The sequence below is a fragment of the Elaeis guineensis genome, chromosome 6 (assembly GCF_000442705.2).
Source record: "Elaeis guineensis isolate ETL-2024a chromosome 6, EG11, whole genome shotgun sequence".
Classification (NCBI taxonomy): Eukaryota; Viridiplantae; Streptophyta; class Magnoliopsida; order Arecales; family Arecaceae; genus Elaeis; species Elaeis guineensis.
The window spans coordinates 133,397,132-133,424,240 of record NC_025998.2 but is presented as its reverse complement, the minus strand read 5'-3'; the positions used below and the strand labels follow the sequence as shown (position 1 = coordinate 133,424,240).

Genomic DNA, 27,109 nt, shown 5'->3' with positions numbered 1-27,109 from the left:
CTTGGCCCAAGCCCAACCTTGGGCTTCAAGCTTTGATCAAGCCTTGACCTTCATGGCCATTTTTCATTTGACAAAATATTAAAATAATTAAAAATAGTTCAAAAATTCTTGATATGAATAGTTAAATATTGCCAACAACTTAGTACATGTTCATTATTCCATTAAGTTCACATATCAATAACATTTATCAACTAAGTCTACAAATAAATGAAATTAATAAATAAATAACACACAAAAACCAAGTTAGTCTGTCCTTTAATTTTCTAGTTCGAGTTCGACCCATTTACTAAATGGGCCTATTTTTGGGCCCACTTGGCCCAAACCTTCTCGAACCTGCTCAAGAGACTTCGGGCTTAGGCGGGCCGGTGGGCTACCCCACGCATGATGACTTCTATCATAGGTGTTATTGTGTAAGAGTAATTCTTTGTGCACCACGTGTGGTGCAATAGGAGCACCCTGTCCAATAAGGCACGTAGCATATTAGATAGGACAGATATTTAATACTGCTCAATTTTTTTTTCTCTAATATTCAGTAACAAAAATAAAAAAGAATAATATTATTACTTTCTAATACTTTGTATAACTTTCTATGAATATATATGATATTCTAAATGATATATAGGATTTTCTATATCTTTATAACATGCTGAATAATATATATGATATTCTGAATAATATATAAATCTTTCTAATATCTTATATGACTTTCTATGAATATATATGATATCTTGAACAATATATATATTTTTTTATGAATATATCTGATATTCTAAATAATATATATGACTTTCTAATACCTTCTATAGCTTTCTGTAAATATATATGATATTCTAAACAATATATATGACTTTTTGATATCTTATATGATCAATAGAAAGTCATATAAGGCATCAGAAAGTTATATATATTATTCAAAGTATCATATATATTCATAGAAAGTCATATATATTATTTTAAGATGTTATATATATTAACAGAAAGTCATATAAGATATTAAGAAACCATATATATTATTCAAAATGACATATATATATATATTCACAGAAAGTCATATAAAGTATTAGAAAGTCATATATATTATTCAAAATATTATATATATATATTCACAGAAAGTTATATATATTGTTCAGAGTATCATATATATTCATAGAAAATCATATAAGATATCAGGAAGTCATATATATTGTTCAAGATGTTATAAATATATAAAAAAATATATATATGATGCAAGACATCATATATATTCACGAAAAGTTATACAGACATCAAGAAGTAATAGTACTGTTCTTTCTTTATTCTATAGAAGAAAAGATATTTTCATCATTGAAATTGGAGAAAGAAAAAACTAGACGGCATTAAATGTCTATCCCATTATTCAGTATGCTATGTGCTCCAATGTAATTGGGTGGCGCGTTCTACATACGTCAAGTTTATTGCACCATATGCAGTGCACAAAGACTTTCTTTATTGTGTAATAGATTTTGCGTTCTCCAAGATAAATAATATGGTTTTCTTAGAAGTGCGAAGAAACGGATGTAAATATAGGGATGGCAGTTAGGCGGATATTTTCGGATATCTGATCCATCCCAAATCCTAGTAGGACTTGTTTAGTATATCCTATAGGATTTGGGATTTAACAATAAAATCCGAATGGGGTTGGAACAAATTTGGGATTCAACCGTCGGATATCCGCTATTCGAATCCGAATATATATATATATATATATATATATATTATATATATATATATATATATATATATATATATATATTAATCCTTTATTTCTTAGAAAGTAAAAATCCTAGATGTCGTTGCATCCAAGCTTCAAGCCCCTGCTCCAATTGGATTCACCTCTTGACTGCCGCTCCAACCTCCAAGTCGCAGTCTCCCATCCGATCGAGACTTTCGAGGATATATATATATATATATATATATATATATATATATATATATATATATATATATATATATATATATATAATTCTTTATTTCTTCGAAAGTAAAAATCCTAGATGTCGTTGCCTCCAAGCTTTAAGCCCTTGCTCCAATTAGATTCACCTCTCAACTGTCACTCCAACCTCCAAGTCGCAGTCTCCCATCCGATCGAGACTTTTGAGGACATGGGGGAAAACATAAGAAAATCAATAAAAATAAAGAAAAGATGGAGAAAATTATCCGGTAAGACCTTTTCCCACATAGATTAATCATTTGTTCTCCTTTTGATTCTTTTTCTTTTCATTTCATTATCTTTTTTGGAGATTTATGGGGAAGGAGAGCACCAAACCTGGATTCATCTCTCGGCCACCACTCCAACCTCTAAGCCGTCGTCTCCCACCTGATCGAGACTCTTGAGAATGAAAAAACTAGAGGAAAAAGTGGGGAAAACATAGGAATAATTAATGGAAACATAGGAAAGATGGAAAAATTAACAGGTAAGGTAAGACCTCTTCCCACATAGATTGATTATTTTTTCCTTTTGATTCTTTTTTCATAGATTTTGTGGGAGTTGTGGCATTGTGAGTTGGTCCCTTGAGGTTTTCAAAGCTTAATCTATGTACAAACATGATATTTATAGGGTTTAGGAATTTTTTATCAAAAAGATTCTTCTTTGGCTGCAAAATTTTTTAATTCTGTTCTATGAATATGAATGAGGGTTGATCGGACGGGTTCGGATATCAAATGGGTATACCAATTTTAGATGAGATGGATTTGGGATACATGATGATAATCAGGTTTGGGATGCATTCGGATAGCAAGATTTTAAATGGATTCGGATATAGATGGGGCAAATTTTGTGAGTACCTATCCGCTGCCATCCCTATGTAAATAGTTCATCCCCAATGTCATATTAGGAGAATGAAGCTTCTGTGCATATTTGGTTTGCATCGACAGGACAGGATACAGTTGGATGGACAATTTTGTCCTCCGAGTCCCAATCCACATGGGGCGAAGAGCTCGGTATAGATATCCGATGAGTCTATATCGTCCTATAAACGGTTTGGTCGCTCCATGGATAACGACGACGCATCCTCGGATGAAATTAGAAAAACTCCTCCTCCCCATGCCCCTCCACTGCATCCACCATTTCTGCCATCGACGCTTCCTCCTCCTCCCTCGACTCTGTTGTTTAAGTAAATGATCCTTGAACTGTTGCTTGAAAAAAATCAACTGTTAGCTTTCTTTTCGTAGGGTTATTTTTAGCTTCGCATGGATTGTGATGATAGAGATGTTGGCAGCAAGAATACGACCAGAACAATCATTCGTTGATTGCTAATAGTTTTGGGAATAGGCCTCTGCAACAAATTTGCCGGGACATCGGAAAAGAAAGAGAACGCCACGACCGCGTAAGAAACGCCGTTTTGACGTCACCGGGATTTTCCCCGGAGGATTGAATGTCTGAAAAGTGGAAACACCGCCACACCCAGCGCCGAGTCCACCGTTCCATTTACCGTGCCTCGCACGCGGGAAATGTTTCTAGAAGAGGATATGCGGACGAACCCATATTCCGTTTCCCGCATACATATCATTGTACGGCCACCAAATCCGCCATCAGTCTTACATCCTAAACCCATCCCGTCCGTTCGTACACACCGTCAATCCATGGACGAAGACACCAGGAGCGACCCCCGCTTGTGAACGGCAGATAAAATCTCCCACATAGAAACTTTTATACACACGTACGCAAATTAGGTTTGTCTGAGACCCGCACAAACTCCTTAATTTTTCAAAGAAATAAAAGATAAAAAAAATTCTCTCCCTCTTCTCACTTTCTCTCCCCCATACCCTTCTTCGTCTCCTTCTCGCCTCTCTCCCATGGCGAAGCCTCGGCCGGCGAAGCGAATCCTGGACTCCTATACGATCAAAGGATCCAACAAAACAATCAAGCGTAATCCTCTCTCTCCGCAATCCTTGTAGGAAAAAAACCTAAATTTTGCAGCTTTGATCGTGTTGTTGGAACAAATTTGGCTCGGAATCGTGAGATTTTCATGTTGGGGTTTTGCAGCCGGGGACTGCGTGCTGATGCGGCCGCCAGACTCGTCGAAGCCGCCGTACGTGGCGAGAGTGGAGAGCATCGAGGCGGGGGCGCGAGGCTCCAACGTGAAGGTGCGGGTGCGGTGGTACTACCGGCCAGAGGAGTCAATCGGGGGTCGGCGCCAGTTCCACGGTGCCAAGGAGGTCTTCCTCTCCGACCACTACGACGTCCAGAGTGCCGACACCATCGAGGGAAAGTGTTTCGTTCACAGCTTCAAGAACTACACCAAGCTCGACGCTGTCGGCAACGAAGATTTCTTTTGCCGGTTCGAGTATAAGTCCGCGACTGGTAGTTTCATTCCCGACAGAATCGCTGTGTATGAATCCCTCTATCGCATTCCTTCGCTATCTTTTAATTTTAGTTCCTTATCTCTTTGGTATTTATACTTCAGATTATAGACTAGATAACATGGGATTGGTTTAAAGTTGATGTCTTAATGGTTTCGTGTTTGATTTTGGTTGGCATCAGCTTGTAGTCTTGATTGAAATTGGAATTGTTATCTGCCCGTGCCCTAAAGAGTCAACTTTTCAGCATCTCGAATAGTTCTTCCAGTTGGTATAGTGATTCGATGTTCCTTTGTGACCTGTGATCATTTGTTGGGTCAAACGATTTGTTCTTGGTGTCAAATATTTCTTTTTCTTTGATAGAGTTGTGGTTTTGTTGGCTATATTTGCACGTTTGTTTGAATACTGCAATCAACTGGATGCTATATAAGTCTTGCTCAGTATTAATGAACTCATACAAAGTATTCAAATTTTATAGCTGGCAGTGGAGGATGACAATCTGGTAGAAAGTAACCTGCTTGACAATGCTAATTAATTATAATGGCAGGATGTTTGCCTATACATGAAGACTTAGTTTCCGACTTCCATTTCAAGCGAATGGAGTTTCTGGGAAAACCATTTTAGTTGTCAGGAGAAATCCTTCTCACAAATTTGGTAATTAGATCAACATTTGTGTGTTGAAAGGAACTTTAGAAATTAGAAGGTATAATGAATGGATGAGTTGAGGTCCTAGAAGTGGTATTGGTCGTGATTAAATGACCTGCACCCTTAACACAGAACATTTCAATTCTCTTTCATTTAACTTGAATCTCTCTCTCTCTCTCTCTGTATGTGTGTGTCAGTCTATCTGCCTGTTTCTGTCTCTGCCTCTCCCTTTTCAGATCATGCCAAAAGTAACTCATTCCCTTTGTTGTTGTCTAAGTTGTTTGATGAGTTATTGTGATTTTTGTTTGTTTCCTAGTTATTTATTGATCAATTATTATTGTGGGGCAGGTTTTGCAAGTGTGAAATGCCTTACAACCCTGATGACCTTATGATCCAGTGTGAGGGCTGCTCTGACTGGTAGGCCTCTTTAATGTTAATATTAACCATCTTTGTAGTGTTTCTGTTCATCTTCTGATTCTGGGCTATAAGTACTTGTTGGGTTTGATAGAGATGTCACCTGCGTAAACAACTTAAGATTCTTCAGTATTTCTTCTTGGATACTCAATGCATGAAATAACAACATTATCATCTATCTATTTGTTCTTGCAACATGTCCAATGTGTGGAAGAAATGATAATTTAAAGGCCTTATGTATTTGAATTGCAATTATAAAAGCATGCTGTTAGGTTGAGGTAAATGTTGTTGAATTGCCATTCTTGAAGAATTGGAGGCTTTGCTGATTTTAATATTTAGGATGATATAAAAGGTGAATAGATGCATTTTGCAACAACATGGAGGGTAGCAAAAAGGAAGTCTCATCATATAGAATACTGTGATATCACAATCATGTTTTAACATCTATGAATGCTTTAGAAAATGGTTGGGTTATAAAGATGTTAAAGCCACATATGAGCATAGCTAACATGCCAAGCCATATTAAAGGATGCCATTGTGGGCCTGAGCTCTTTTGTGTTTAGCCAAAGCTCAGGATATAGGCTTCAAATGATTGAGCTTGGTCCCGACCCAATAAATCCAGTTGAGCCTGAATTTCACCTTTATTTATTTTTTTATTCATTCATCCATTTTTTTTTTTTGGGTGCGTTGGGAGTGGGGGGTGGTAAAGAATTCAACCTTAATTGATCCAGAGTTTCTAAATTCAACTCTCCCTAGCTTTGTTGACCCAACCAACCATATTAACATGGATGCATATCAAATGCTGTATTTTATCTAGAAATTTCACATACGTGCATCATTATTATTGTACTGTCATATGGTACGCATGATAAGAGTGGTAAGATATGAAATTTATGAACATTGTTACCTCGCACCACTCTTACCCCGTAGCTTCCTTGTAACATGCTGTGGCAACTAATAATCGAATTTAGCTTATGATTTGAATTCACCTTATGACTGGGCCATGACACTGTAGTGCATTCTTGATATTGAGGCATCCATCTTTTCCTACAGCGCTTTATTTGTTTTCTTAGATCTGCTAAGATTTCTGGTCAATACTTGTGTTATTCACGGACAAAGAAAATTAGAGCTATCAGCTTCAATTGCATTAAAGAAGTTGCATCCAGAAAAACAAGGGTTCCTAATCTTTGTGCAATTTGTGAACTTCTTTGGCTTCAAAAAGTTGGTTATGTTGATTGTCCATTTCCCAGAGGAAATGATGTCTCAACTGTTTGTGAGCCTTTGATTGTCCACCCAACTACTTCAAGAATGTAGCTTTTGAAGCTGAAGAATGATGCCAGAGCTAGTCAATATTTGATAAAACAAGAGAATTATTAAAGTATATTTTAAACATATCGTGGTCCAATGGTCCAGAAACTAATTACCATGAACTTGCTTCTACATAGGTCATTATTATTGCCAAATTCCTCATTGAGTGGGAAGTGGACCACTTAAGTTGGGATTGCATTGTGAAAGTTTTATTTTTTCAAGAGAATCATTGTAAAATCAAATCTTTACTTCATAAAGGCAGAGTGGCCTAAATTAGAGATATGGCATTTGAAGGGGCTAAGTGAACTGAAGCTGTATTGCTTGAGTGACACCCTGGGTCTTTTCTATTGGTGAAATTGACTGGGCCTTGCTAAAGCAACTCTGATAGTAGTATGGGTAGTTTCATGGAAGCGTTAATAGGACTCTAATAGTAGCATGGGCAGTTCCATTTGAATCACATGCTAACTTTTTTCTGTCATATCCAGATTCCAGAGTGTGGCCCATATATAGAATATTGGAAATGATTGAGCCCTGAAAATTAAAGTAGAAGCTCTTAGTTTAATGCTGACAATTTGAGTACCTGATTTGTTCATGATGAAAAGCTCTGAAAATAACCTATTTTGCATGGATATCTTTTGTTATCTAGAGCTATTTGCTATCAAAAATTCTTTTGCATTTGATCCATGCATTCCTTATGATAATTTATTTATTTTTTATGTCCTATGATTTATACGCATGGTGATCTTTTGCTTTTCTTTTTCTTTTTGGTTGTTACTGTCATAAAAACATATGCTTTGTTGGCTGGTAACATGTTAAAAGTTAGAGCTTCAAAAATTTGCTGACTGACTTTGCTTCAGGTACCATCCTGCTTGTATAGATATGACTGTTGAGGAAGCTAAGAAGCTTGAACATTTCTTCTGTCAAAGTTGCTCCTCTCAAAATGAAAAGAAGACAGAAAATTCTCATAGTGCTTCAAGACAATCGGAATCAAAGGTATTACAATACATAACGGGCTGATTTGCTGATAATTATATTCCTCTAGAAGGCAATGTTAATTAAAAAGTTACATTATAAGGTTACATCAGTAAAATAAAAGTATCAAATGGCTTATGTTTGGTGACCAATATTGAGGGGATATGGCAGCCAAATTATGCATCGATCAGAGCATGTACCAGCAACTTCCAACCAAGAAGTAGAGTATCATGCTATAACATTATATGCCCCATGAATAAGATGATCGTAGACTTGACACAATGAACCAATTAGGGAGCTACATAATGCAGTTTGGACGTCAGTCCCAAGCTTGGAGGGATAAGGTGGAAGGTTGACGCTAACTGGCTGTAAGAAAGAAGTTTAAATAACAAGTCAGATTCTTGATGAGTTTATACTCTTGCTAGGGTCTCTCCTACAAGTAACATGCTCTGATTACTCCAATATTGTTGAGAAATGGGTAGGAATTAAAATTCCTCCTGCACTGTTTTAAAAGATTTCAGGTGGTAGATGGGCAGCCAGGGGGGACATGTGCGTAGGCACCAGGCAGACACCTAGTCTGACACCAGAGGTCAAGTTGCAACGCACCACCCCCCCCAAAAAAAAAGAAAAAAGGGAGAGGAATGAGGAGAAATTTTAAAAGGATGTGGTCAGGCGGAACACATTATGATGCAATAAGTCAATGGAAATTATTAACTTGGAAACATCTAATACTAATTCATAAATTAGTCTTGTCCATAAATATACGGTCCGACATGATGTAAAAATACAAAAATATAGGCAGCACTGCCAAGGGCGACTACCTCTTGGGCTGCATGTGTTGTTACTTAAGCCACTGGACTTGTTAGCAAGCACCGCAGCACAACATAATCCCACTGTGTTGGGGAATGAGCGGTAGTTGGCTATGCCCTCCTCTATAAATGTTGCCCCCAAGTTTGACCTGATTCGGGTGAGAATTGTGCTTTTACTAGGTGTGGATGCCCTTTTGGGAAATGATGCTGCATGGTACCCAGTTTGGGGTGACAATTCAACCCAATGGAGGTGAGAACTGCATTAGGGTTGACTGATGCAACGATGTTGGCAGTTACTGAAGCTGTTTTGTTGTTTTGTTTCTTGTGATTTTGCAAAATAGCCCTCCTATATCTTGAAAATGAGGCTCTTCTCAAGTTAACGTTGGAAAAATGAACTGTGACTGAAGCTGTTTTCTTGTTTTGTTTCTTGTGATTTTGTGAAATGGCCCTCCTATATCTTGAAAATGAGGCTCTTCTCAAGTTAACATTGGAAAAATGAACTGTGACTGTTGCATCTTTTTATGTTTTTCCAAGGGTCATTCATAATGGTTACATATGGTTCATGGATGGTATTTTAATATCAAATTGCCTACATTCATTTAAGGTACATTATTATTTGTTCTTATGTTACGTTATCTAAATCTGTACCATGTGGTTCACTTATGAAGCCCATTCATTCACATCTGTCTGCATGTAGAATGGTTGCGTCCTTTGTGTAATTTATGCATCTTTCATAATGTAACCTTTTCTGTTTTTTTAACATAACCTTTCACAGAGGAAATTCTCATTGTTCATATTTTACTCTCTTTTGAAGCTAGAGCCATGCTTTGCCATTGTTGATTATTGAAGAATCTTAAAGTTTTCCATTTCGAAAGTGTGTGTACATTAATATCTTCACTTTTTACTCTTTTCAAGTAATGTGATTTTATCACTTTAACCAGTCTTCTTCTTCTTTTTTTTTTTAATTTATTTTGGTTTGTTTTTGGCGTTGTGTCACTCAACTGCTTGAATAATTACAGAAATTCCAGAAGTAAGGCTTCATTTGTTTATATGCAAATTTTTGAGGCAGCACATTATTTTGACACTTTCAAAAGTGAAAAAAGTTCTTCTGTGATAAGCTGGTGGTATTGGTTGATTGTTTTCTCTGTATAGCTTTGCTAACCATGTGATTTCTCCCTAGCAAGCACTGTGCATCTTTATGTTCTGTAGATTTACCATAGCAAGGAGATTTCTTCATTCCTTGTATTTCTCAGTGATGCCCTTCTATGACTCATCTGATCAATTACTGTTTTCTATTCAAACAATGAAAAAAGTGAACCTATCATGTTTGCAGGTTGAATCCAAGAGGCGGAGAAGGTGAATAACACAACTGATGCCCATATGTTTTATCCACGGGGTTGTATAGAGTGGTCTGCCAGTTTCAGGTATGTAAATGTTCAGATGACAGTGTTTGTATTTTAGAGGTTACATGGGGCTCCCGTTAGTCCCTGTAAAGCATGTAGTATTTGGTATCCTTCAGTTATGGAAGATTGAAGAGAGCCGTCTGGTCTCATCCAGTCTGTGTATATATTTATTGGGGTTTGCATGATATCATTAGATACATGTTTAAAAGCACTCAAACAAGGCATTGTAGAGTCACTGCGGATTATGTATTTGCTCCCCATCAAGTCGGGCAACAATAATTTCTATTAGATGCTTTAATTTGCCTTCTTAGATGGTTCTCCTTTTGGTATTTGAATCTGTAAGTCTGCAAGGTGGTGACTTGAGCTCCGAAGTGATGAAACGAGCAAATAAATTTCTTGCTAGATGCTTGTTTACTAATGGTGTCATTTGAAAATCTGTAGCTGTATTACATTGCCATGTATGGTTGTTGGCCTAAAGTGTGTGGTGTCCGGTGAAATGCTAATTTGACATGAACTAGCCTTGGCTTGGTTGGCGTCTCTCTCCGCTTAGGAGAGGTATGAGGTTCAAAGTGGCTTATTTGTTAAAAGAAATGCTGACATAACTCAAAAAGAAGCATTTGGTCTCTTTATGTTTTATTATTTTTGTTTGATATATTTTTATGCTTGTTAATGCGCATACATCTCGAATAGTTTATATTGGGATAAACCACAGAAATACCTCTTGGATTTTAGTTTAATTTTATTTATATTTTTTTAATTTTAAAATATGTTAAATTATTTTTTCAAATTTTTGAGATATTTCAATATGATCTACTGTCTATTTTCATTGGTGGAATGATATCATTATTTTATAAAATAATTAAATCATTCTTATTTCTATCTTTTTCTTTTTTGAGTGTTCTCCTTCTCTATCTCTAGCGCCAACATCTTTCTTCGCTCCTTTTCTATTCTCCTCTTCCTCTTCATCCCCTTCTCATTGTTCTCCTCCAAGCGCATCTATTATTCTTCTTTCTCCAATGCGATTCTCTCTATATTCATCCATTTCTCATCGGTGATTTCTCATCTATTTCTCCTCCTTCAAGTTTGTTTGTAAGTTCTCTCCTTCCATAGCGGCTTCAGCTATGAAAGATTGAAGAGAGCTATGGAAGATTGAAGAGAGCTGCCTGGTCTTATCCAATTTGTGTGTATATTTATTAGGGTTTGCATGATATGTGTATATTTATTAGGGTTTGCATGATATCATTAGATACATGTTTAAAAGCACTCAAACAAGGCGTTGTAGAGTCACTGCAGATTATGTATTTGCTACCCATCAAGTTAGGCAACAATAATTTCTATTAGATGCTTTAATTTGCCTTCTTAGATGGTTCTCCTTTTGGTATTTGAATCTGTTAGTCTGCAAGGCGGTGACTTGAGCTCCGAAGTGATGAAACGAGCAAATAAATTTCTTGCTAGATGCTTGTTTACTAATGGTGTCATTTGAAAATCTGTGGCTGTATTACATTGCCATGTATGGTTGTTGGCCTGAAGTGTGTCTGTGGTGTCCGGTGAAATGCTAATTTGACATGAACTAGCCTTAGCTTGGTTGGCATCTCTCTCCACTTTGGAGAGGTATGAGGTTCAAAGGGGTGGTGTCTCCACTTATTTGTAAAAAGAAATGCTGACATAACTCAAAAAGAGGCATTTGATCTCTTTATGTTTTATTATTTTTGTTTGATACATTCCTATGTTTGTTAATGCGCATACATCTCGAATAGTTTACATTAGGATAAATTATAGGAATACCTCTTCGATTTTAGTTCAATTTTATTTATATTTTTTTAATTTTAAAATATATTAAATTATTTTTTTTAAATTTTCGAGATGTTCTAATGTGGTCCTACTATCTATCTCTGTTGACGGAATGATATCATTATTTTATAAAATAATTAAATCATTCTTATTTCTATCTTCTTTTTTGAGTTCTCTCCTTCTTTATCTCCAGTGCCGATATCTCTCTTCGTTCTTTTCCCATTCTCCTCTTCCTCTTCATCCCTTTCTTCTCATTGTTCTCCAAGCGCATCCATTAGTCTTCTGTCTCCAAGGTGATTCTCTTTACCTTCATCCATTCCTCGTCAGTGATCTCTCACCTATTTCTCTTCCTTCAAGTTTGCTTGTAAGTCCTCTCCTTCCATACCGGCTCTCTCTATCTTCATCCATCTCGCTGGCCAACTTTTTTTTCTCGTCCTTCCTTTTTTCTTTTCCCACTTCTCATCCTCTTTAAGCCCATCTATGTACCTCTCCATGGTAGCTTCCACCACCTTCGCATCTGATTTCTCCTTCTCCTTTCTTCTCTCTCACTGTTCTTCCAAGCTTGTCCATATTTCTCCTATGGTGGCTCCTATCATCTCTATCCCTTCCTCATGATGACCTCTTCTTTCTTTTCTCTCATTTCTCATACATATTTTTTCCTCTTCTCCTCCTTCAAGCTTATCCATAACACCTTTCCCTCTTTTCTTTCTCTTTATCCACTTCTCTTCTTTCAAGTCTACTCATGATCTCTCCTCCGCAGTAGCTTCCTCTGCCTTTATCCTTTTTTGTAGGCAGCCCCTCTTTCTCTCTCATCTCCTTTCTCTCATTTATTTTTTTTTATCTTTCTCCTTTAAGACTACTCATGAGTGCTTTCCCTCCTTCCCCTTTCCCATGTTTCTAATTCTTTCTCTTTTTCTTTCTCTTCCTCCTCCAATTCTGCCTATGAGATCTTTGACGCCATCTTCCCCTTCCACACCGACCTTCATGATCTTATCCTCCTTCTCTACGGCAACTCCCTTCACATTCATCTCTTTCTTGTCGGTGCTCCTTCTAATATAAATAAAAAATATTTTCATCTGTTGAAATAAAAAACTAACATTATTTGTTGATAGGTGAATAGTAAAACTATATTGGAATATTTTAAAATTTTAAAAAATTAATTTGATATATTTTAAAATCAAAAAGATATAAATGAAATTAGATTAAAAGAGAGATATTTCTATAATTTATTTTTTATATCATTATATATTCTTCTACCAATGAATTAAAATATGCTGGTGATATTTGTGCTGCAGTGTAATCTCATATGCCTCGATTTTAATTTTAGATCTGCGTGCGATCTATTAAAATTTCACCCTCAATAGGTGGTTGCAATAATAGCTACGCACCTCGAAGGGTGCCACCAGGAGCGACGATACCATCTAGGCATGCAGACTGGATTTTTTTTTTCTTGATGTAGGATCAATTTTCTTAATTTCTCTAGGTCCTGAGGCAAAAATTTATCGATATTTTTTAATTATTTTTATACTTACAATGAATAAATTGTATTCTTTTCACCTACATTATTATTTAAAAATTTTGTTTTTAATATCTTTTTTTGACTTCATGGTATCGGATTTTTTCCCCCGGGCAATGCAATAACAAATACAACAAACGATTTTTCATGTCCAATCTTCTATGATTTAAAATTTAATTTAAGGAAACAAAAATTATTTTCTTTTTTTATTTTACGTGTTAAATAATATACTTTGGTATTAACAGATATTACGGCTAACTCCCTGTCGCCTATCGTCGGTGATAAGCACCTGCAAAACAGCATCCTCACAGATTGGAGTTGTGTCCGACGGGGACTTCCGATGCTTAAGTCGGAGAGGGAATTAGTGAACAGTAGATTTGAATGTCAAGAGTAGCAGAACTTTGGCTTAAAAGTATCTTATCGGTGCTATTCACTTATCCTCCTTTTATAAATGATTTTGATGTAACTGTCCAGCACGTGGTCCAACTTTTTATGGCACTAAATTATTGGACCATAATTGTAAAGTTAGTGGGTCGTTAATTCTCACTAATTATCGTGACACATAGTCGATAATCTCTCATAACGTTATAGTATGTTGAGCAGATTGACCGACTATATATGGGTAGAAGGTCCTAGCGAACCATCGACTAGTAGTTTTGATGTGCCGACGGTTTTGAGTCGGGAGTTATTCAAGTTGTCTGCTGTTGATCGGTAGCAACCGAATGTCAGTCGGTTTGCCGACCATGAGTTGGTGTGATTTGTCCAGTTAGTCAATGCATAGTCGAAGTTGTATGTACGGTCGACCGGCCTTTGTTGAGTCAAAAGTCGGAGGTTGGTTGACTTGAGTCGGAGATCGATTGACTTATCCCAATAGTTGCCTCCCACTTCTAAGCCCAAGGTGATCCGACGTATGCCACCACGTGATTTTGTTATGTTGGACGAAGGGAGTCATTTCATGTCATATCAAACCCCGATTTGACCGCTAGTTTCTTCGGGATGTGAGCGTCGACTGTTTTGTCGTTTCGGTGAGTACATGACCATCATTGGACTGTCATATCAACAGAATGATTCGATATCGGATGTCAGTGTCAGACGTCATTTCGGAAAGATGATTCGACGTTGGACGATATGATTCTGATAAGTAGATCTTTGCCATGTGTCCGAATGTCATTGATCGGAACTGTTCACGCGGATAGTGATGACATGGCTCGATCTGGAGTAGGTGCGTCGAACCGTCCGATCAATGATCGATTCAGATATCACCACGTATCAACATCTGATGAGATCTGGATTTGGATGTTTCGATCCTGACCATTGAGAGATCCTATATATATAGAGTCGTTTTCAGCCAACTTTTTACTTTTTATTTGTCTTCTTTGCTGTGACAGCTCTCTCGCCGCTCCAGACGGTGCAGTGGAAAACACTATCGGAGCTGACAATACCAAGATCGGCTCAAAAATCGATGCAGATGGTACTTCTTGAATGGTCAGGAAGGACCAATTGACTATCGAATTCCTCAATTGACATTGCAGCATGTTGATTTTGTGTATCGAATTCCTCAATTGACATTGAAGCAATAACTCGACTCTTTTTGGATGATCGAGAAAGACCAGATGGCACATCGAATTCCTCAATCAACATTGAAGCAGCAGTTCAATTTTTCTTGCATGGTTGAGAAAAACCAACCTCAGACGCTATCCTCTTCTTTGAGGTATGTTGATGAATATCTATGGTCAACGCTCGTACCTTCACCCAAGATTCAAAAGATACAGCTGTATTCTTACAATAGCCATGAGAGCTCTTTGACACCAATACCGATCAAAATAAAAGTTATTATCGTCCACAAGCCTGATTCAAGATTATCGAAAATAAAGGGACGAACAAACAGATAGCAAGGCACCACCCAAAAAAGCAACATCTCCATGTTTAGAAGCTGGCTAACCATAAGCTTGGACATACATCCGAGCGGAGAACAAAATGTCCAACATGCACGTGGAAAGGTGACATGGGACGTTTGATGTATCAGAGATGGTTATTCATTTGCAGAAAAGAGAAATTATGAGAGGGAGAGATCATAAACTACCAAAGGTTCTAAAAAACACAGCAACGAGTATTACCAACTGACAATTCAACAAATGATCCAGTGCTAATAACAAATAAGTCAAAAATACGTCCAAGAAGGGACTGACATCCCTGAACATCTACAACAAATCCATGGCCCTGTAAATTAAACAATTATCTCACCACACTTTATGCCAAACTCCTCATAATCATCATCGTGCTAGTCAAAATTTTCTGCTGATTAATCAAAACTTAAGCGTTTTGCTGCTACTCTCCTGTTTTAGCTCTTAAAGGCTTGCTTTTCTTTGACCTTCTGGATCTTCAAAACTTTCTTAACAATCTTCTGTTCTTCCACCAAAAAAGCTCGAATGATCCTACAAAACCAACTAGCGGATTAGAACATATGCAAGACAAGGCAATCTAAATAATCTAAACTTACTACAAGCCTAACAAAAACACTGATTACCTACCTTTCCCTGACAGCACTTCCAGATAAAACCCCACCATAAGCACGGTTCACGGTTCTCCGGTTTCTAGACAATCTAGACCTCCTGTATTCGGCAGGTCTTCGGTGAGGAATCTGAAAGTACAAAATACAAATTATGCCTATATGTAACAGAGCTAAAATAGAGAGTTACTAAGAGAAATCAATATCACAGAAGCTTATCTGAAGCTATCCACTCGAGTAATACAACCTCAAAAACTTCTGAACTTTCCAAATACATGATGTAACAATATTACAAGTCATAACAGCAAGCACGAACACTATATCAGCTATAATCAAGAAAGATGCATTACCAGTTATCTGACACTGCCGAGATTAAAACAAACAGCAGGCAAACTCAAGCGAACGTCCACTAACCTAAGCAAACACATATTTGCTGAAAAATTGTTGTCTCAGAAATGCATTTCCATCTATAACCGACCACCAACCTACCATGCATGTTATTTTGAGTGGTATTTAATACACATACCCTACTCTCTAAGAGGTCTAAAAATATTTAATAAATTTTAAACAATTGTGCAGCGGACTACCTATTCACATTCTCATGCATTCACCTCTTCATCTATAACGAGACTGTAAAATGTAATGAACTTACAAAGTTCTGGAGAGCTTAGAAAGTAACCCCCATGATGGAATTTTAATCTACAATTCGAGCATAAGAAAAGATCCTGATCACAGGCACTCATCCTTTGTCTAAGCTATCTGATCCAATGGAAGAAGAATGACTAAACCTCAAAAGCAGATATCCAAAAAGGGGCAGACATTGAGATAAAGATAATAAAAAGCAACTACAGAAAACAATGTTTACAAAGGTTAGAAATATTCAAACACAAACAGAGGTTCAGTGTATTCTTTGACTTGGAATGTTAATCACCAACATTTGAGTCATAAGGTGCTCCACAATTTCCAAATACAAAAACAATTGTTCCTCTATAACCTTAAGGAAAAAAAAAAAATCAAAAATCTGATATGAACCAACCTCCACAAATTTTCAAACTCTTCTCAACTTTCAATTAGGTTTCTTTGATCACCCAAGAAAAGCAACCAGTTAGAAAATTCTGGCACATTAAATTCAAAAAACGAAAAATGATCTTGTTAAATTTATTAAATAACAAAGCTAAACTCTAATACCACATAGCAAGATCCAATAAAACAGTACAGTAATAGCATTATAGCATGCAATATGGAAATAAAAATGTTTTCCTAAACTACAAAATAGAGGAAGTATATCCCAGGAAGGCATGTCAACATGGACACCCACAACCATGTCATGCATGGAAACCACAGACAAAGTGCAGAGTTTAATGAATATATAAAATATAAGGCTAATACAATTTAACAAGCTATTATCCATGTCTATTAAAATGCACACCATGGTCTTTTAGAATAGCCATAGCTGTTTCCTGCATGTTAAGGATGCTAATACACCTTGGACATAAACAAGCTGGATACTTCATCTCATTTTCTTTCTTTTTATGTTTTTCTAGGAAATAATAGCCATATATATTAGATACAGGATCTTTGAATGTCTTCCACAATGTGGTTCTTTAAAAGACAGAAGATGGTATAGGTTAGAGTTTTATTTGCAATGAGTTTGTTTATAATTGGATGCATTGTCAACATCCACACTGTGTATAACGGCACTCCATGATCCCCCCAGGAAGTAGAGAGTCCTAACCTTTTCCTTCTCTTCCCTGGCCATCCCCCATGGGGTGTGTGTGTGTGATAGAGGTGCTGGTGAGAGATCCCATCAAGGACTGGGTGCAGATGTGGATGGAAGATTTTTTTTGATGTTACACGGGTGAGCAATGCTGAAGAAATAAGCAAAGGGAAAGAGACAGGATCATGATAATGTGTGCTGCAAACCTCCTTTCCAAAATCAATTTCATCATCTCACCTCGGGGCGAATTAGACAAACTTTATCACCCCAACTTGCTCTCTTTAATAATATATGCATACATATACTCTTGTATACATATGTAGATGGATGAAAATACATAGAAATACACCAGTGTTCTAACAGAAGGTGCATGAGGCTCATATGTGGCCACTTATGCAGATGAGTCCCTTGACTACATCACATTGCATTGCCTATATGTAATAACAGCAGTGTAGACATACTACATATGGACCCAAAAAAGGAGTTCACGTAGCACAATACAACTGAACTAAGCCTTAATCCCAAACTAGTTGGGGTTGGCTAGATTAATCTCTTTTCTCCATCTAGCTCGATTTTGGTCCGTATTTTCTAAGAGATATTGAGATGCCAAGACCTTCCTTACTTTCTCATACCATGTGATTTTCAATCTACCCCTACCTCTCTTTCCTTTAACGTATTCAAATCACTCTCCATTATAGTGATGCATCCCTTCATCTGTGTTAGCCATATCTAGAATATTTAAGTCGTCCTGCTGTCAATTTTTTATTAGTTAGTGCTATCTCCATTTTTTTATGAATGACTTCATTTATCATGCTATCTTTTCTGATATTTCCACACATCTATCTCAACTTTCTCATTTTTAGCTAGAGTCATCTTGTGCATGCATTTTTTTAAAAATTTTTTACTTGCCCAGCAATCTATAACATAAAGCATATTTTTTCTTCAACTTGGCAGGTATTTTACGGTTACATAATATTCTAGTTGCATTTCTCCATTTTATCCAACCTGCTTTAATTCTATAGATAACATCATGTACAATCCCTTTTCTTATAAATAATCAATCATCAATATCAAAAATGAACAAAAACTTAATGATCCTCAATTTTCACATCTTCTTTTCTATTTCTATTTTGTTAAAAATGTATTCCATCTTGGTCCTACTTAATTTAAAATCCTTGGATTCTAATGCACTCCATAATCCAATACACAATCAACCTCGATATTAGTTTCACACTAAGAATATATCATTCATAACTAGCATGAACTGAAGAATATTATCCTGAATATGCCTAGTAAGCTCATCCATAACAAGAGCAAAAAAGCTAAGACTTAAAGCAAATCCTTGGTATGAACATATTATGATCGGAAAATCACAAGTATAATCACCAATAGTTCACACATTAATAACTGATTTATGATACATGTCCTTAATCACAATAAAATATTTAACAAAAATATGCTTCTTTTCTAACAAACATTGTAAGATTTCTCTAGGAACTCATTCATATGCTTTCTCTAAATCAATAAAAATCATATTAAGATCTTATCTCTTTTCTCTACACTTCTCTATTAGCTTCCGAAGGAGAAAAATAATTTCCATCATCAACCTTCTGGCATAAAACCAAATTAGTTCTCTAATAGTTTAATGTCACACATCAATTTGTGCTCAATCACCTTCTCCCAAAGTTCCGTAGTATGGCATAACATAATATAACTGCATATGCAGTCTCTTAACATAGTAGGGCCACATATACAGCCCACTATTATGTAGACCCATGCAGATGAAATAGGTTGAGGATGACGGTAAGATTTGTTGTGGATTTCAAGTGGGCATAATATGACATTCATAATGTTAATGTTAATTATGTTATATTAGGTACTAAGAAATAGTACCTAATATAAGTTATTTTATTAATATTGTTACTATTTATAGAAAAAGAAGTTCTATCATTATTCGATACTTTTATTGTATTTAATATACTTTATCTATTCTTAAATAGTTAAAAGTGGCACTTGTGTATGTACCGACAGATGTATTATGTGGTCCATTAACCAATGCATAATGTAACCGCCTTTTAAAACATTGACATACAAACACATAATATAATTTATTTATTTTCATCTCTTTGTTGTATCCATATCCTTTCAGATACACCATAACCATTGCCATTAGAGTCTTGCCATTCACGACTCAAATCCTATGATCCAGATCAAAATGGCTCTAAATAATCTAGATCCCATCCTTGAATTGAAATAAGTTTGGGATCACAACATTTAGATCCATATGATTGACCATACATTTCTTTGAATCACAAAATCCTATTTGATTACGTCATTTACGTATTAGATCATGACTATTTTCTATATTTTTTTTCATTATGTGGTTCTTAAATTACTTATAATTAATAAAACTAAAATAATAAATTCAACGAGACTATTATCGGAGTTCATAGAGTTAAAAATAAGATGCAAATTTCTATATTTTTACAGCCATATGTTAGAGTTTTTATCCTTGTTTCTTCCAAAGCATTCTACATAAAAGAATAATTAAATTGATAGGTAGTATATAAACATCTTAAATAACCAAATAGAACTTTTGTTTATTAGAAATACCATAAAATACATGCCTAAATTGGTGAAAATTAAATGTGTATGCATGTTTTTTATTCTCCATTCATCCACTGTATACTGTATAATTGATCGTATTTCAATTTTCACATTTCTGCTATATTTATGAATTTCTGCAAGAAATCAAGAAAAATCTTATGATCTATGATCCAATTCACAATCTGATCCAATTGGATCCCTTCTCCAATTTACAACTCGATCTCGATCCTAACAAACATCGACTATAACAATGTAACAAATTTATAATGTTATGTTCATGTCCCTTACCTGCATCCAGTAATGCATCATAAGTATTTTACCTATAAACATTCAAGATCTCAAAATAACATGACCAAATTAAACAGATTATATTCAAAACTAAACATAACTTCCTCCTTTGGCCCATTTAGAACGAAAGCTTAAACATTTTGATTTCAAAATCTCACAGTGCTTATGCATTTTATGCGTTACATATAGATTCAATACGAAATATAGCAGCCCTACTTTTAATATGAACAAGCAACAGAAGTTCATATAGAATGATGAGACACTGTCAACGGTATGATACTTGCTAAACTCCTGAGGACAAATGTACCATCGCAGATGATGGAGATTTAGGTAAGATGCCGAACAAGTATAAAGGAACCATCTCTACACCTTATAATATATCAACTAATAATGACACGAAAAAAATTACAAGACCAGAAGCACAATATTAAACTTTAGAAAAGTTCTGAGTTAAGACGAAGAGAGAAAAATCCAGTACCCCTTGGATTCTCTTGCCTGTCACAGGGCATCTCGGCCCACTTGCCCTCTTATTAGTGTACTGATACACAAGCTTGCCACCTGCGTTATCGATCCAAACTCCAATCAATATTAAACAAAAATAAAGCAAAACAAACACCCATTCCCCGGGGGGAGGGGTGGGGAATCCACAGCACCATAAACCCGAGTTCCTGGGTATCAAACAAAGGGCTCAGATCGAGAGATCTAAAGGAAATGTTCGACAAGATCCACAGTTCCAAATGGAAAAAAGAGAAACCAAAACCCGAGTCAAACTGAAACGAAACAAAAAAAAAAAAAAAAAAAAAGGTATTCGATCGATCAGCCGTGAAAAGCCTAAAAAATCTGATAAACCCTAGAACAATGACAGAGCGGCAAGACGGATCTTTACCTGGGGTTTTGACAACCCTAGTTTGATTCGATTTAGTGGCATAGCTATGCCTCTTTCGATACGTTAATCGCTGCACCATCTCAGACTCCCTTCGCTCCTCACCCTTCTTCGAAAGAGGAGGCTAGAACCCAGAACTAGCAGAGAGAGTCTGCTTGGTCGGATACGACATACAAGAGAGAGAACGCTCCGTCGGATATGACTATTTAAAAAAAAAAAAAAAGAGTCCTCAAATAACCTAGATCCAACGGATAACGTTTCTTGATCTCACGGCCGTGTTTCGTGTTTTTCCCTATGAAATAGAAAGATGGAATTTAATTGGACCGCTTTGATTCCGGTTCGCCCCGCATCTCAGGTTGATTGGTTGGTCAGATCAGAATTACTTTTGACCGGGCGATCCTTGAACCCGTTTGCACTGAGACGTGGCTAGAGTTGCTGGCCTAGTAGCCGAACCGACTTAATCTGTGTTGTTAATAGCAAACACTACACACTTGTTTCGTTTAAAAGTCCCATCCATAAACTAATATCATTTTTTTCCATCAAATATGATTCGTACATGTAACGTGTTGAAAAGCCCAGCCGGTGGACTGGTTCACCGACGCACAATATTACTCGATATGGGACTTTTTACCAACAAATAGTATCCATTTTGGTCTTTTCATCCGAAGGGGTTAAAGTAATATATGAATATTAAGGATGTATTCTATGCTGACACATAAAATTATTGGATAATTTTTATAACATCATATTTCAAATTTTTTTATATATTTTTTAAATAAAAAATAAAATTATAATAAAAAAATAAAAAATATTTTAAATCTATATAATAGTAGTAAAATGATACATGGATATTAAAGATTTATTAAATAAAAAATAAAATATAAATAGTATCTATGTAATAATATCAATCTAATAATATAAAAATTAAAAAATTAAAATTTGACACGTGGTGTTGTGGAAGATTATCCTATAATTTTAGTGTCAATACGGAATATCATCTCTAATATCCATGTATCATTTTACTATTATTATATAACAGTTCTGATTTAGGACTTGTGCAAAAGGGGAGAATTGAAGATTCTGTTGAGTACTATATGGAGATGTTGGATATTAAGACTGCAAATGGAGGGCTCGAAACTTCTGATTAAAAAAATCTCTTAATTTATGAATTGAATTTAACTACTGAAAAGTTACCGAAGGTAATCTTTTCGAACTAGAAAGTTGTGAAGCAGACCTTATGAATTGAACCCAATTTTTCTTTTTGCTTCTTTTTCTTTTTGGCGGGTGTTAAGCACCAAAGAAAAAAAAGCAAAAGAACATGAAAGTGAAAAGATCTACTTATTTCAAAAAAAAGAATAAAGTGATCTTGAGCTGGAGAGAAGGTTTTCGAGGTGAAGGAGTAGGAGATCAATCTCCAATTATATACATCCACGATGTGACCCAAGTAGAATTGACCCATGACTCGATCCAATCCGATCCGCATAGATCTGATCCGAACCATTTTAAAGGATCCATGGATCTAGATCGGGTTCTAAAATTGAATCCATTTCATTTTTCACATCGGTTCTGGATTTACTGAATTTTGATCCAACTAGATCCGTAGAGATTTTTGGGTTGATTTGGATCTCGAGATAAATGACCCAATCCAATCCCACCCGATCTGACCCGAACCCATTGCTTATCTCTATTTGTTCCTATATTACATGAATATTAATTTTGATCGAGCCTCCTTTAATATCTATTGTTCTTAAAAAGATATTCTATTGATTTTTAGATCTTTATTTTTTAAAATTTTATTAAAATATTTTGAATTTGATTTAATCAAGTCAGGGGTAATGTGAGGAAAATGTGATTAGACTTTTTAGATTCTTGGATGAATAGTACGAGACATGGAGGCTCTAATAGTCTCATATATCAAGATCAAAATTTGTAAGATGAATAAAGTTTGTTTATAGATATTTTACTTATTGATCTTATTATTTATACCTCAGATTCGAATTAGCTCAAATCTGGATCTAAATTGGATCCGTATTTCATGGATCGGGTTGGATTATATATGGATCCGATCCGATCCAAATAACCCATTGGGTCAAAAAATTTGATTATGGATCCGACTTGATGCGACACGATCTTCTGTTGGACTGAGTTTGGATCCAATATTTAGACCTGATCAAGAAAGTGGATCAGATCAGGATCACTCGTGACCTGGTCTGATCCGATCCATTTAACCTCTATCGGATATTTACGAAATGCAGCAATCTTCACTGATTTGGGAGGCCATCTTTAGAAAGAAAAGCTCTCAGAGACCCTTTTGATCTAATCATGAGATTAATTGGTGATAATAATTTTTAATATAAAATATTATCATTATTACCAATTAAATTCCTGCAATGCGAGGGTTGAGTGCTAGTGTATGGAAAAGCGAAATTCTAAGGATCTCTTATCGTGGTTATCCATGGTGTGACTTGACTATCGGGGATTAGTGGTTTTGCCCCATAATTTGATCTATTCAGCAAACATTCCAAGATAAGCTATGATAATTGCTTTATCCCACCAGTTATTCACAATTCAAATTAGTAAGGCTGACACCTATCGAATACAGATTGGATACCAGTATATTTATATCCATATTTATTTTGTTTAATGAATATAAATATAGATATAGATATTATTCGGATGTAAAAATATCTATATTTATTTTATCTAAACTTTATGACTACAGAATCAAAGATATTATTAAATAGATGATAAATTAAATTAATAATATATTTACATGATTGTATATTTCTCTTAAAAATTAATGTGTGCTATATAAAATTAATAGAATTATACATAGATTCAGATATTCGGATATGAATATAGATACGGATATTAATCGGATCCTCAAATTTCTGTCTATATCTGAATTAGTTCGGATAGAAAAATAAATCTGGATGGATAATATCTATATCGCTTTCATCCCTACAAATTAGGCTAGATATATCGTGTAACTAATGATTATTATTTTATAAAAACTAATGCAGGTCTTTTAGTTATGTCTAGCAACTAGCATAATGAATGAAGTTATTTTGTTCCTATCAAAAAAATGGAAATAAGCTACATACATCCTATGTAGCATGATTAGATATCGCATGCCCTTGCAAATATTGCCAATTAGACATGCTTTAATTTTGATTGATATCATGTGTCGGTTAAAATCTAGAAACTAAATAATAGTTGGTAATCTATAATTTAAAGGACGTATGCTACTCATTAGACGCATGCTATCTTTAAATAAGTGCAGCAGGAAGAGGTAATAGTATAAAGAGTTTAGTCTCTAAACCTCAACCATCCTTAGTATGGTACAAATTTTCATAATTTATTAAATATATACATCATTTCTAAAAATATTTGGGGGTTGGCTTTGACTTTTGCAAGAAATGGCATGCACAACCCTCCTTTAAAAATTATCCATAAGATCAACTAGAATGCTCAAAGGTAATTTTTGTTTTTATTAGTCATCGCTTCTACATTGATCTTGTTAATGAAATACCATATTTTTCCTTCTTCTATAACATATATTATCCACTGCTAAGTTTAATGAGATGTTGGACAAGTTGTGTTCGTCCTTTATCTTCTTCCTTGCAGATGTGAGAGAAAGAGAGCACTGCTAGGCCTGAAGCTTATGTATAAATGCATAATCATGCATAAATTTGTATGGATATTAAAAATATTTGCCTACCTAATTACCGTCATGAATGAAACTAGTCGAGCTTAACTAATTCATGATGTGAGAATTTAGTACAATCGTTGTGCTACGATTTTGATTGAGTTTGGTTCATTTGTTGGTCTTCTTGACTTAAGTTCTATTGTGGAGGTTACTCACCATCCAACCCAACTTTTTCTCCTCGAATTTCAATTGAGCACTTATCGATGACTTGACAAGACTATCTCGAATGCTTGTGAGAGATCTAAGAGACTAAGATGAAGCGATTTTATATCATTAGCTTCTATCTGACTTCTAGATTGGACATTTACCGATCCCCAGTTGGGATCCAATTGACAATAGAAAACAAAGCCCAATGACTAGCATGGGCATTGATATGTCTAAGGTAGAGCCTTGGCTCTGCATCGATCTCAAGCTACCAGCTTATCTTCCCACGTAGGCAATTCATAGAATCTCTCAATAACTTTTAAAATGTGGGCACGATCCGTAACTGACACTCACAATTAACAATCTTGATTCACAAGTGAATAGATAGATTTTTTATCCTAATTGCCTGTCAGATTGAGGCCTAGCAACTTAGAAAATTAGGACCTAACGACCTATCAGATTTCAGTATAAGAATCTACGGCACCACCTCTCTATAAAGGGGATCCTTAGATAAGGGGACCTTAGATAAGCTCTACTCTAGAGAAAACCCCACTCTTGCTCTCCTCTTTTTTCTTTTTCTTCCACTGTTCTCAAGCTTTAGCGAACTTAAGCATCGGAGAGTTGTTAGAAAATGTATCCTAAAGTCAATCGTATAGACGATTGTGTTCTTTTTTGTAATATGTATATGAATCATTTAATCATTGAATAAAAATTATTTTGGCATCTTTCATCATAAAGTTACATCTTTCTTGTTAGAACTCTTATATTGTAATGAAGTCCTTAGAACTATAAAGTAATCGATAAAGAAAGATTTATCGTATAGTTCTTAAATATATTCGCGATCAAATGATACGTCATTAAAAGACAATGATGTTTATCGAGTGAAGGTCATTGTGTATTATATAGGTTGGTTATCCTTTTAACCAAAGAGTGTAGAGATACTGATATGATATGAGGTGAGATGTCGGAGTACATCGTTATTGAACAAATGACTCACTTGCTGAGTATTCTGTTGTCAAGAGTAGCTCATGAAGTATATGGGCATAAATATCTCTTAGACCTAAGATCACCATAATGACTTACAAGCAATTCATTGTACTTTGGTGCTGAACTATCTATATTTCTAATGTAGTGATAGAAGGTCATTGGGTACAGTTAAGTACTTATGAAGTTTGTATGTGGATCAAGATAGAATTGAACCCTCTAAGTTATAGGAGCTGATGCATTACTATATTTCAATTTAGTAAAATCTTGATCAAGATAATCCATGTGATTGATTTGAAAGATTGGAATAAATGAGGATGATCCATCAGGGTTGACAGTTTAACCCTAGATTATCCTAGAGCATTCAGGATCAAAGAGATAAATTATGTGGTAACCACATACATAGGTTCTTGAATATTATCTTGCAAATATTGACCTATTTAGATATTGAAATTCATTGCTAAATGATAACTTCGATTAGTATAGAAAATAATTTTTGTGCTACCAGTTTAGTGTTTGAACTTATGGAGTCATGCACAAAGTCAAGTGACGTAGGAAAGAATTGACTTAAGTCTATATGTTCAATTTGAAAGTACATGACTTGATTGAATAAATAGATTAACTTGATTGAGAATTAAGTTATAGGTCATACAGGATTAAACAGTTGACTATGTCTAGCTAGCACTAGACATGAGGTTTAGATTTAATTTTGAAGATGAACAAGATTTGATCTATGATTCAAGAAGTTTACGAGAGATCGAATTTAAGTGCTAATTAATTTTAGATTAGATTTGATTTAATTAAACTTAATTAGATTGAAAATCTAAGTTAGACTTGGCTCTAAATCTTAAAAAATTTAGAATTGATAGTCTATTCGAAATTAATTCAAATCAGATTCAAATTGGATTCGAATTGATTCATATTTGAATTAGATCCTTTGAGTCTATTTTTATTGAGACTCTCTCTCCTCATGGCTGACCAAGAGGTGGTGGGGTACTGTATGGTGCCGCCCTACACTTGGGTGTAGGCGCGGATGTATGAGGGCGCCTAGTTAGGTGCCAATCTTTTTTTCTTTAGGACTCCTTCTTTGATA

General features: G+C 35.4%; 2 protein-coding genes across 4 annotated transcripts; one reads left to right on the top strand and one right to left on the bottom strand.

Moving 5' to 3' along the window:
• The first annotated feature begins 3,725 nt into the window (after positions 1-3,725).
• On the top strand, positions 3,726-10,178 carry LOC105034320 (chromatin remodeling protein EBS). Of its 3 annotated transcripts, XM_010909429.4 has the most exons (6): positions 3,726-3,886; positions 4,004-4,349; positions 5,311-5,379; positions 7,542-7,677; positions 8,646-8,715; positions 9,799-10,178. In XM_010909429.4, the coding sequence occupies exons 1-6, from the start codon at positions 3,814-3,816 to the stop codon at positions 9,801-9,803; spliced, it is 699 nt and encodes a 232-aa protein (XP_010907731.1). In that variant the 5' UTR covers positions 3,726-3,813; the 3' UTR covers positions 9,804-10,178. The 3 variants fall into 3 exon arrangements, 2 of the variants coding, with proteins under 2 accessions (XP_010907731.1, XP_010907732.1); XR_002163591.3 differs by lacking the exon at positions 8,646-8,715 and having other exon boundaries at positions 7,562-7,677; XM_010909430.3 differs by lacking the exon at positions 8,646-8,715.
• A 5,086-nt stretch (positions 10,179-15,264) lies between these two features.
• LOC105034322 (large ribosomal subunit protein eL34) lies at positions 15,265-21,362 on the bottom strand. The gene is made up of 4 exons (XM_010909431.3): positions 21,183-21,362; positions 20,775-20,854; positions 15,707-15,816; positions 15,265-15,610 (listed from the first exon to the last, which is right to left on the bottom strand). The coding sequence occupies exons 1-4, from the start codon at positions 21,259-21,261 to the stop codon at positions 15,517-15,519; spliced, it is 363 nt and encodes a 120-aa protein (XP_010907733.1). The 5' UTR covers positions 21,262-21,362; the 3' UTR covers positions 15,265-15,516.
• Positions 21,363-27,109: the final 5,747 nt, after the last annotated feature.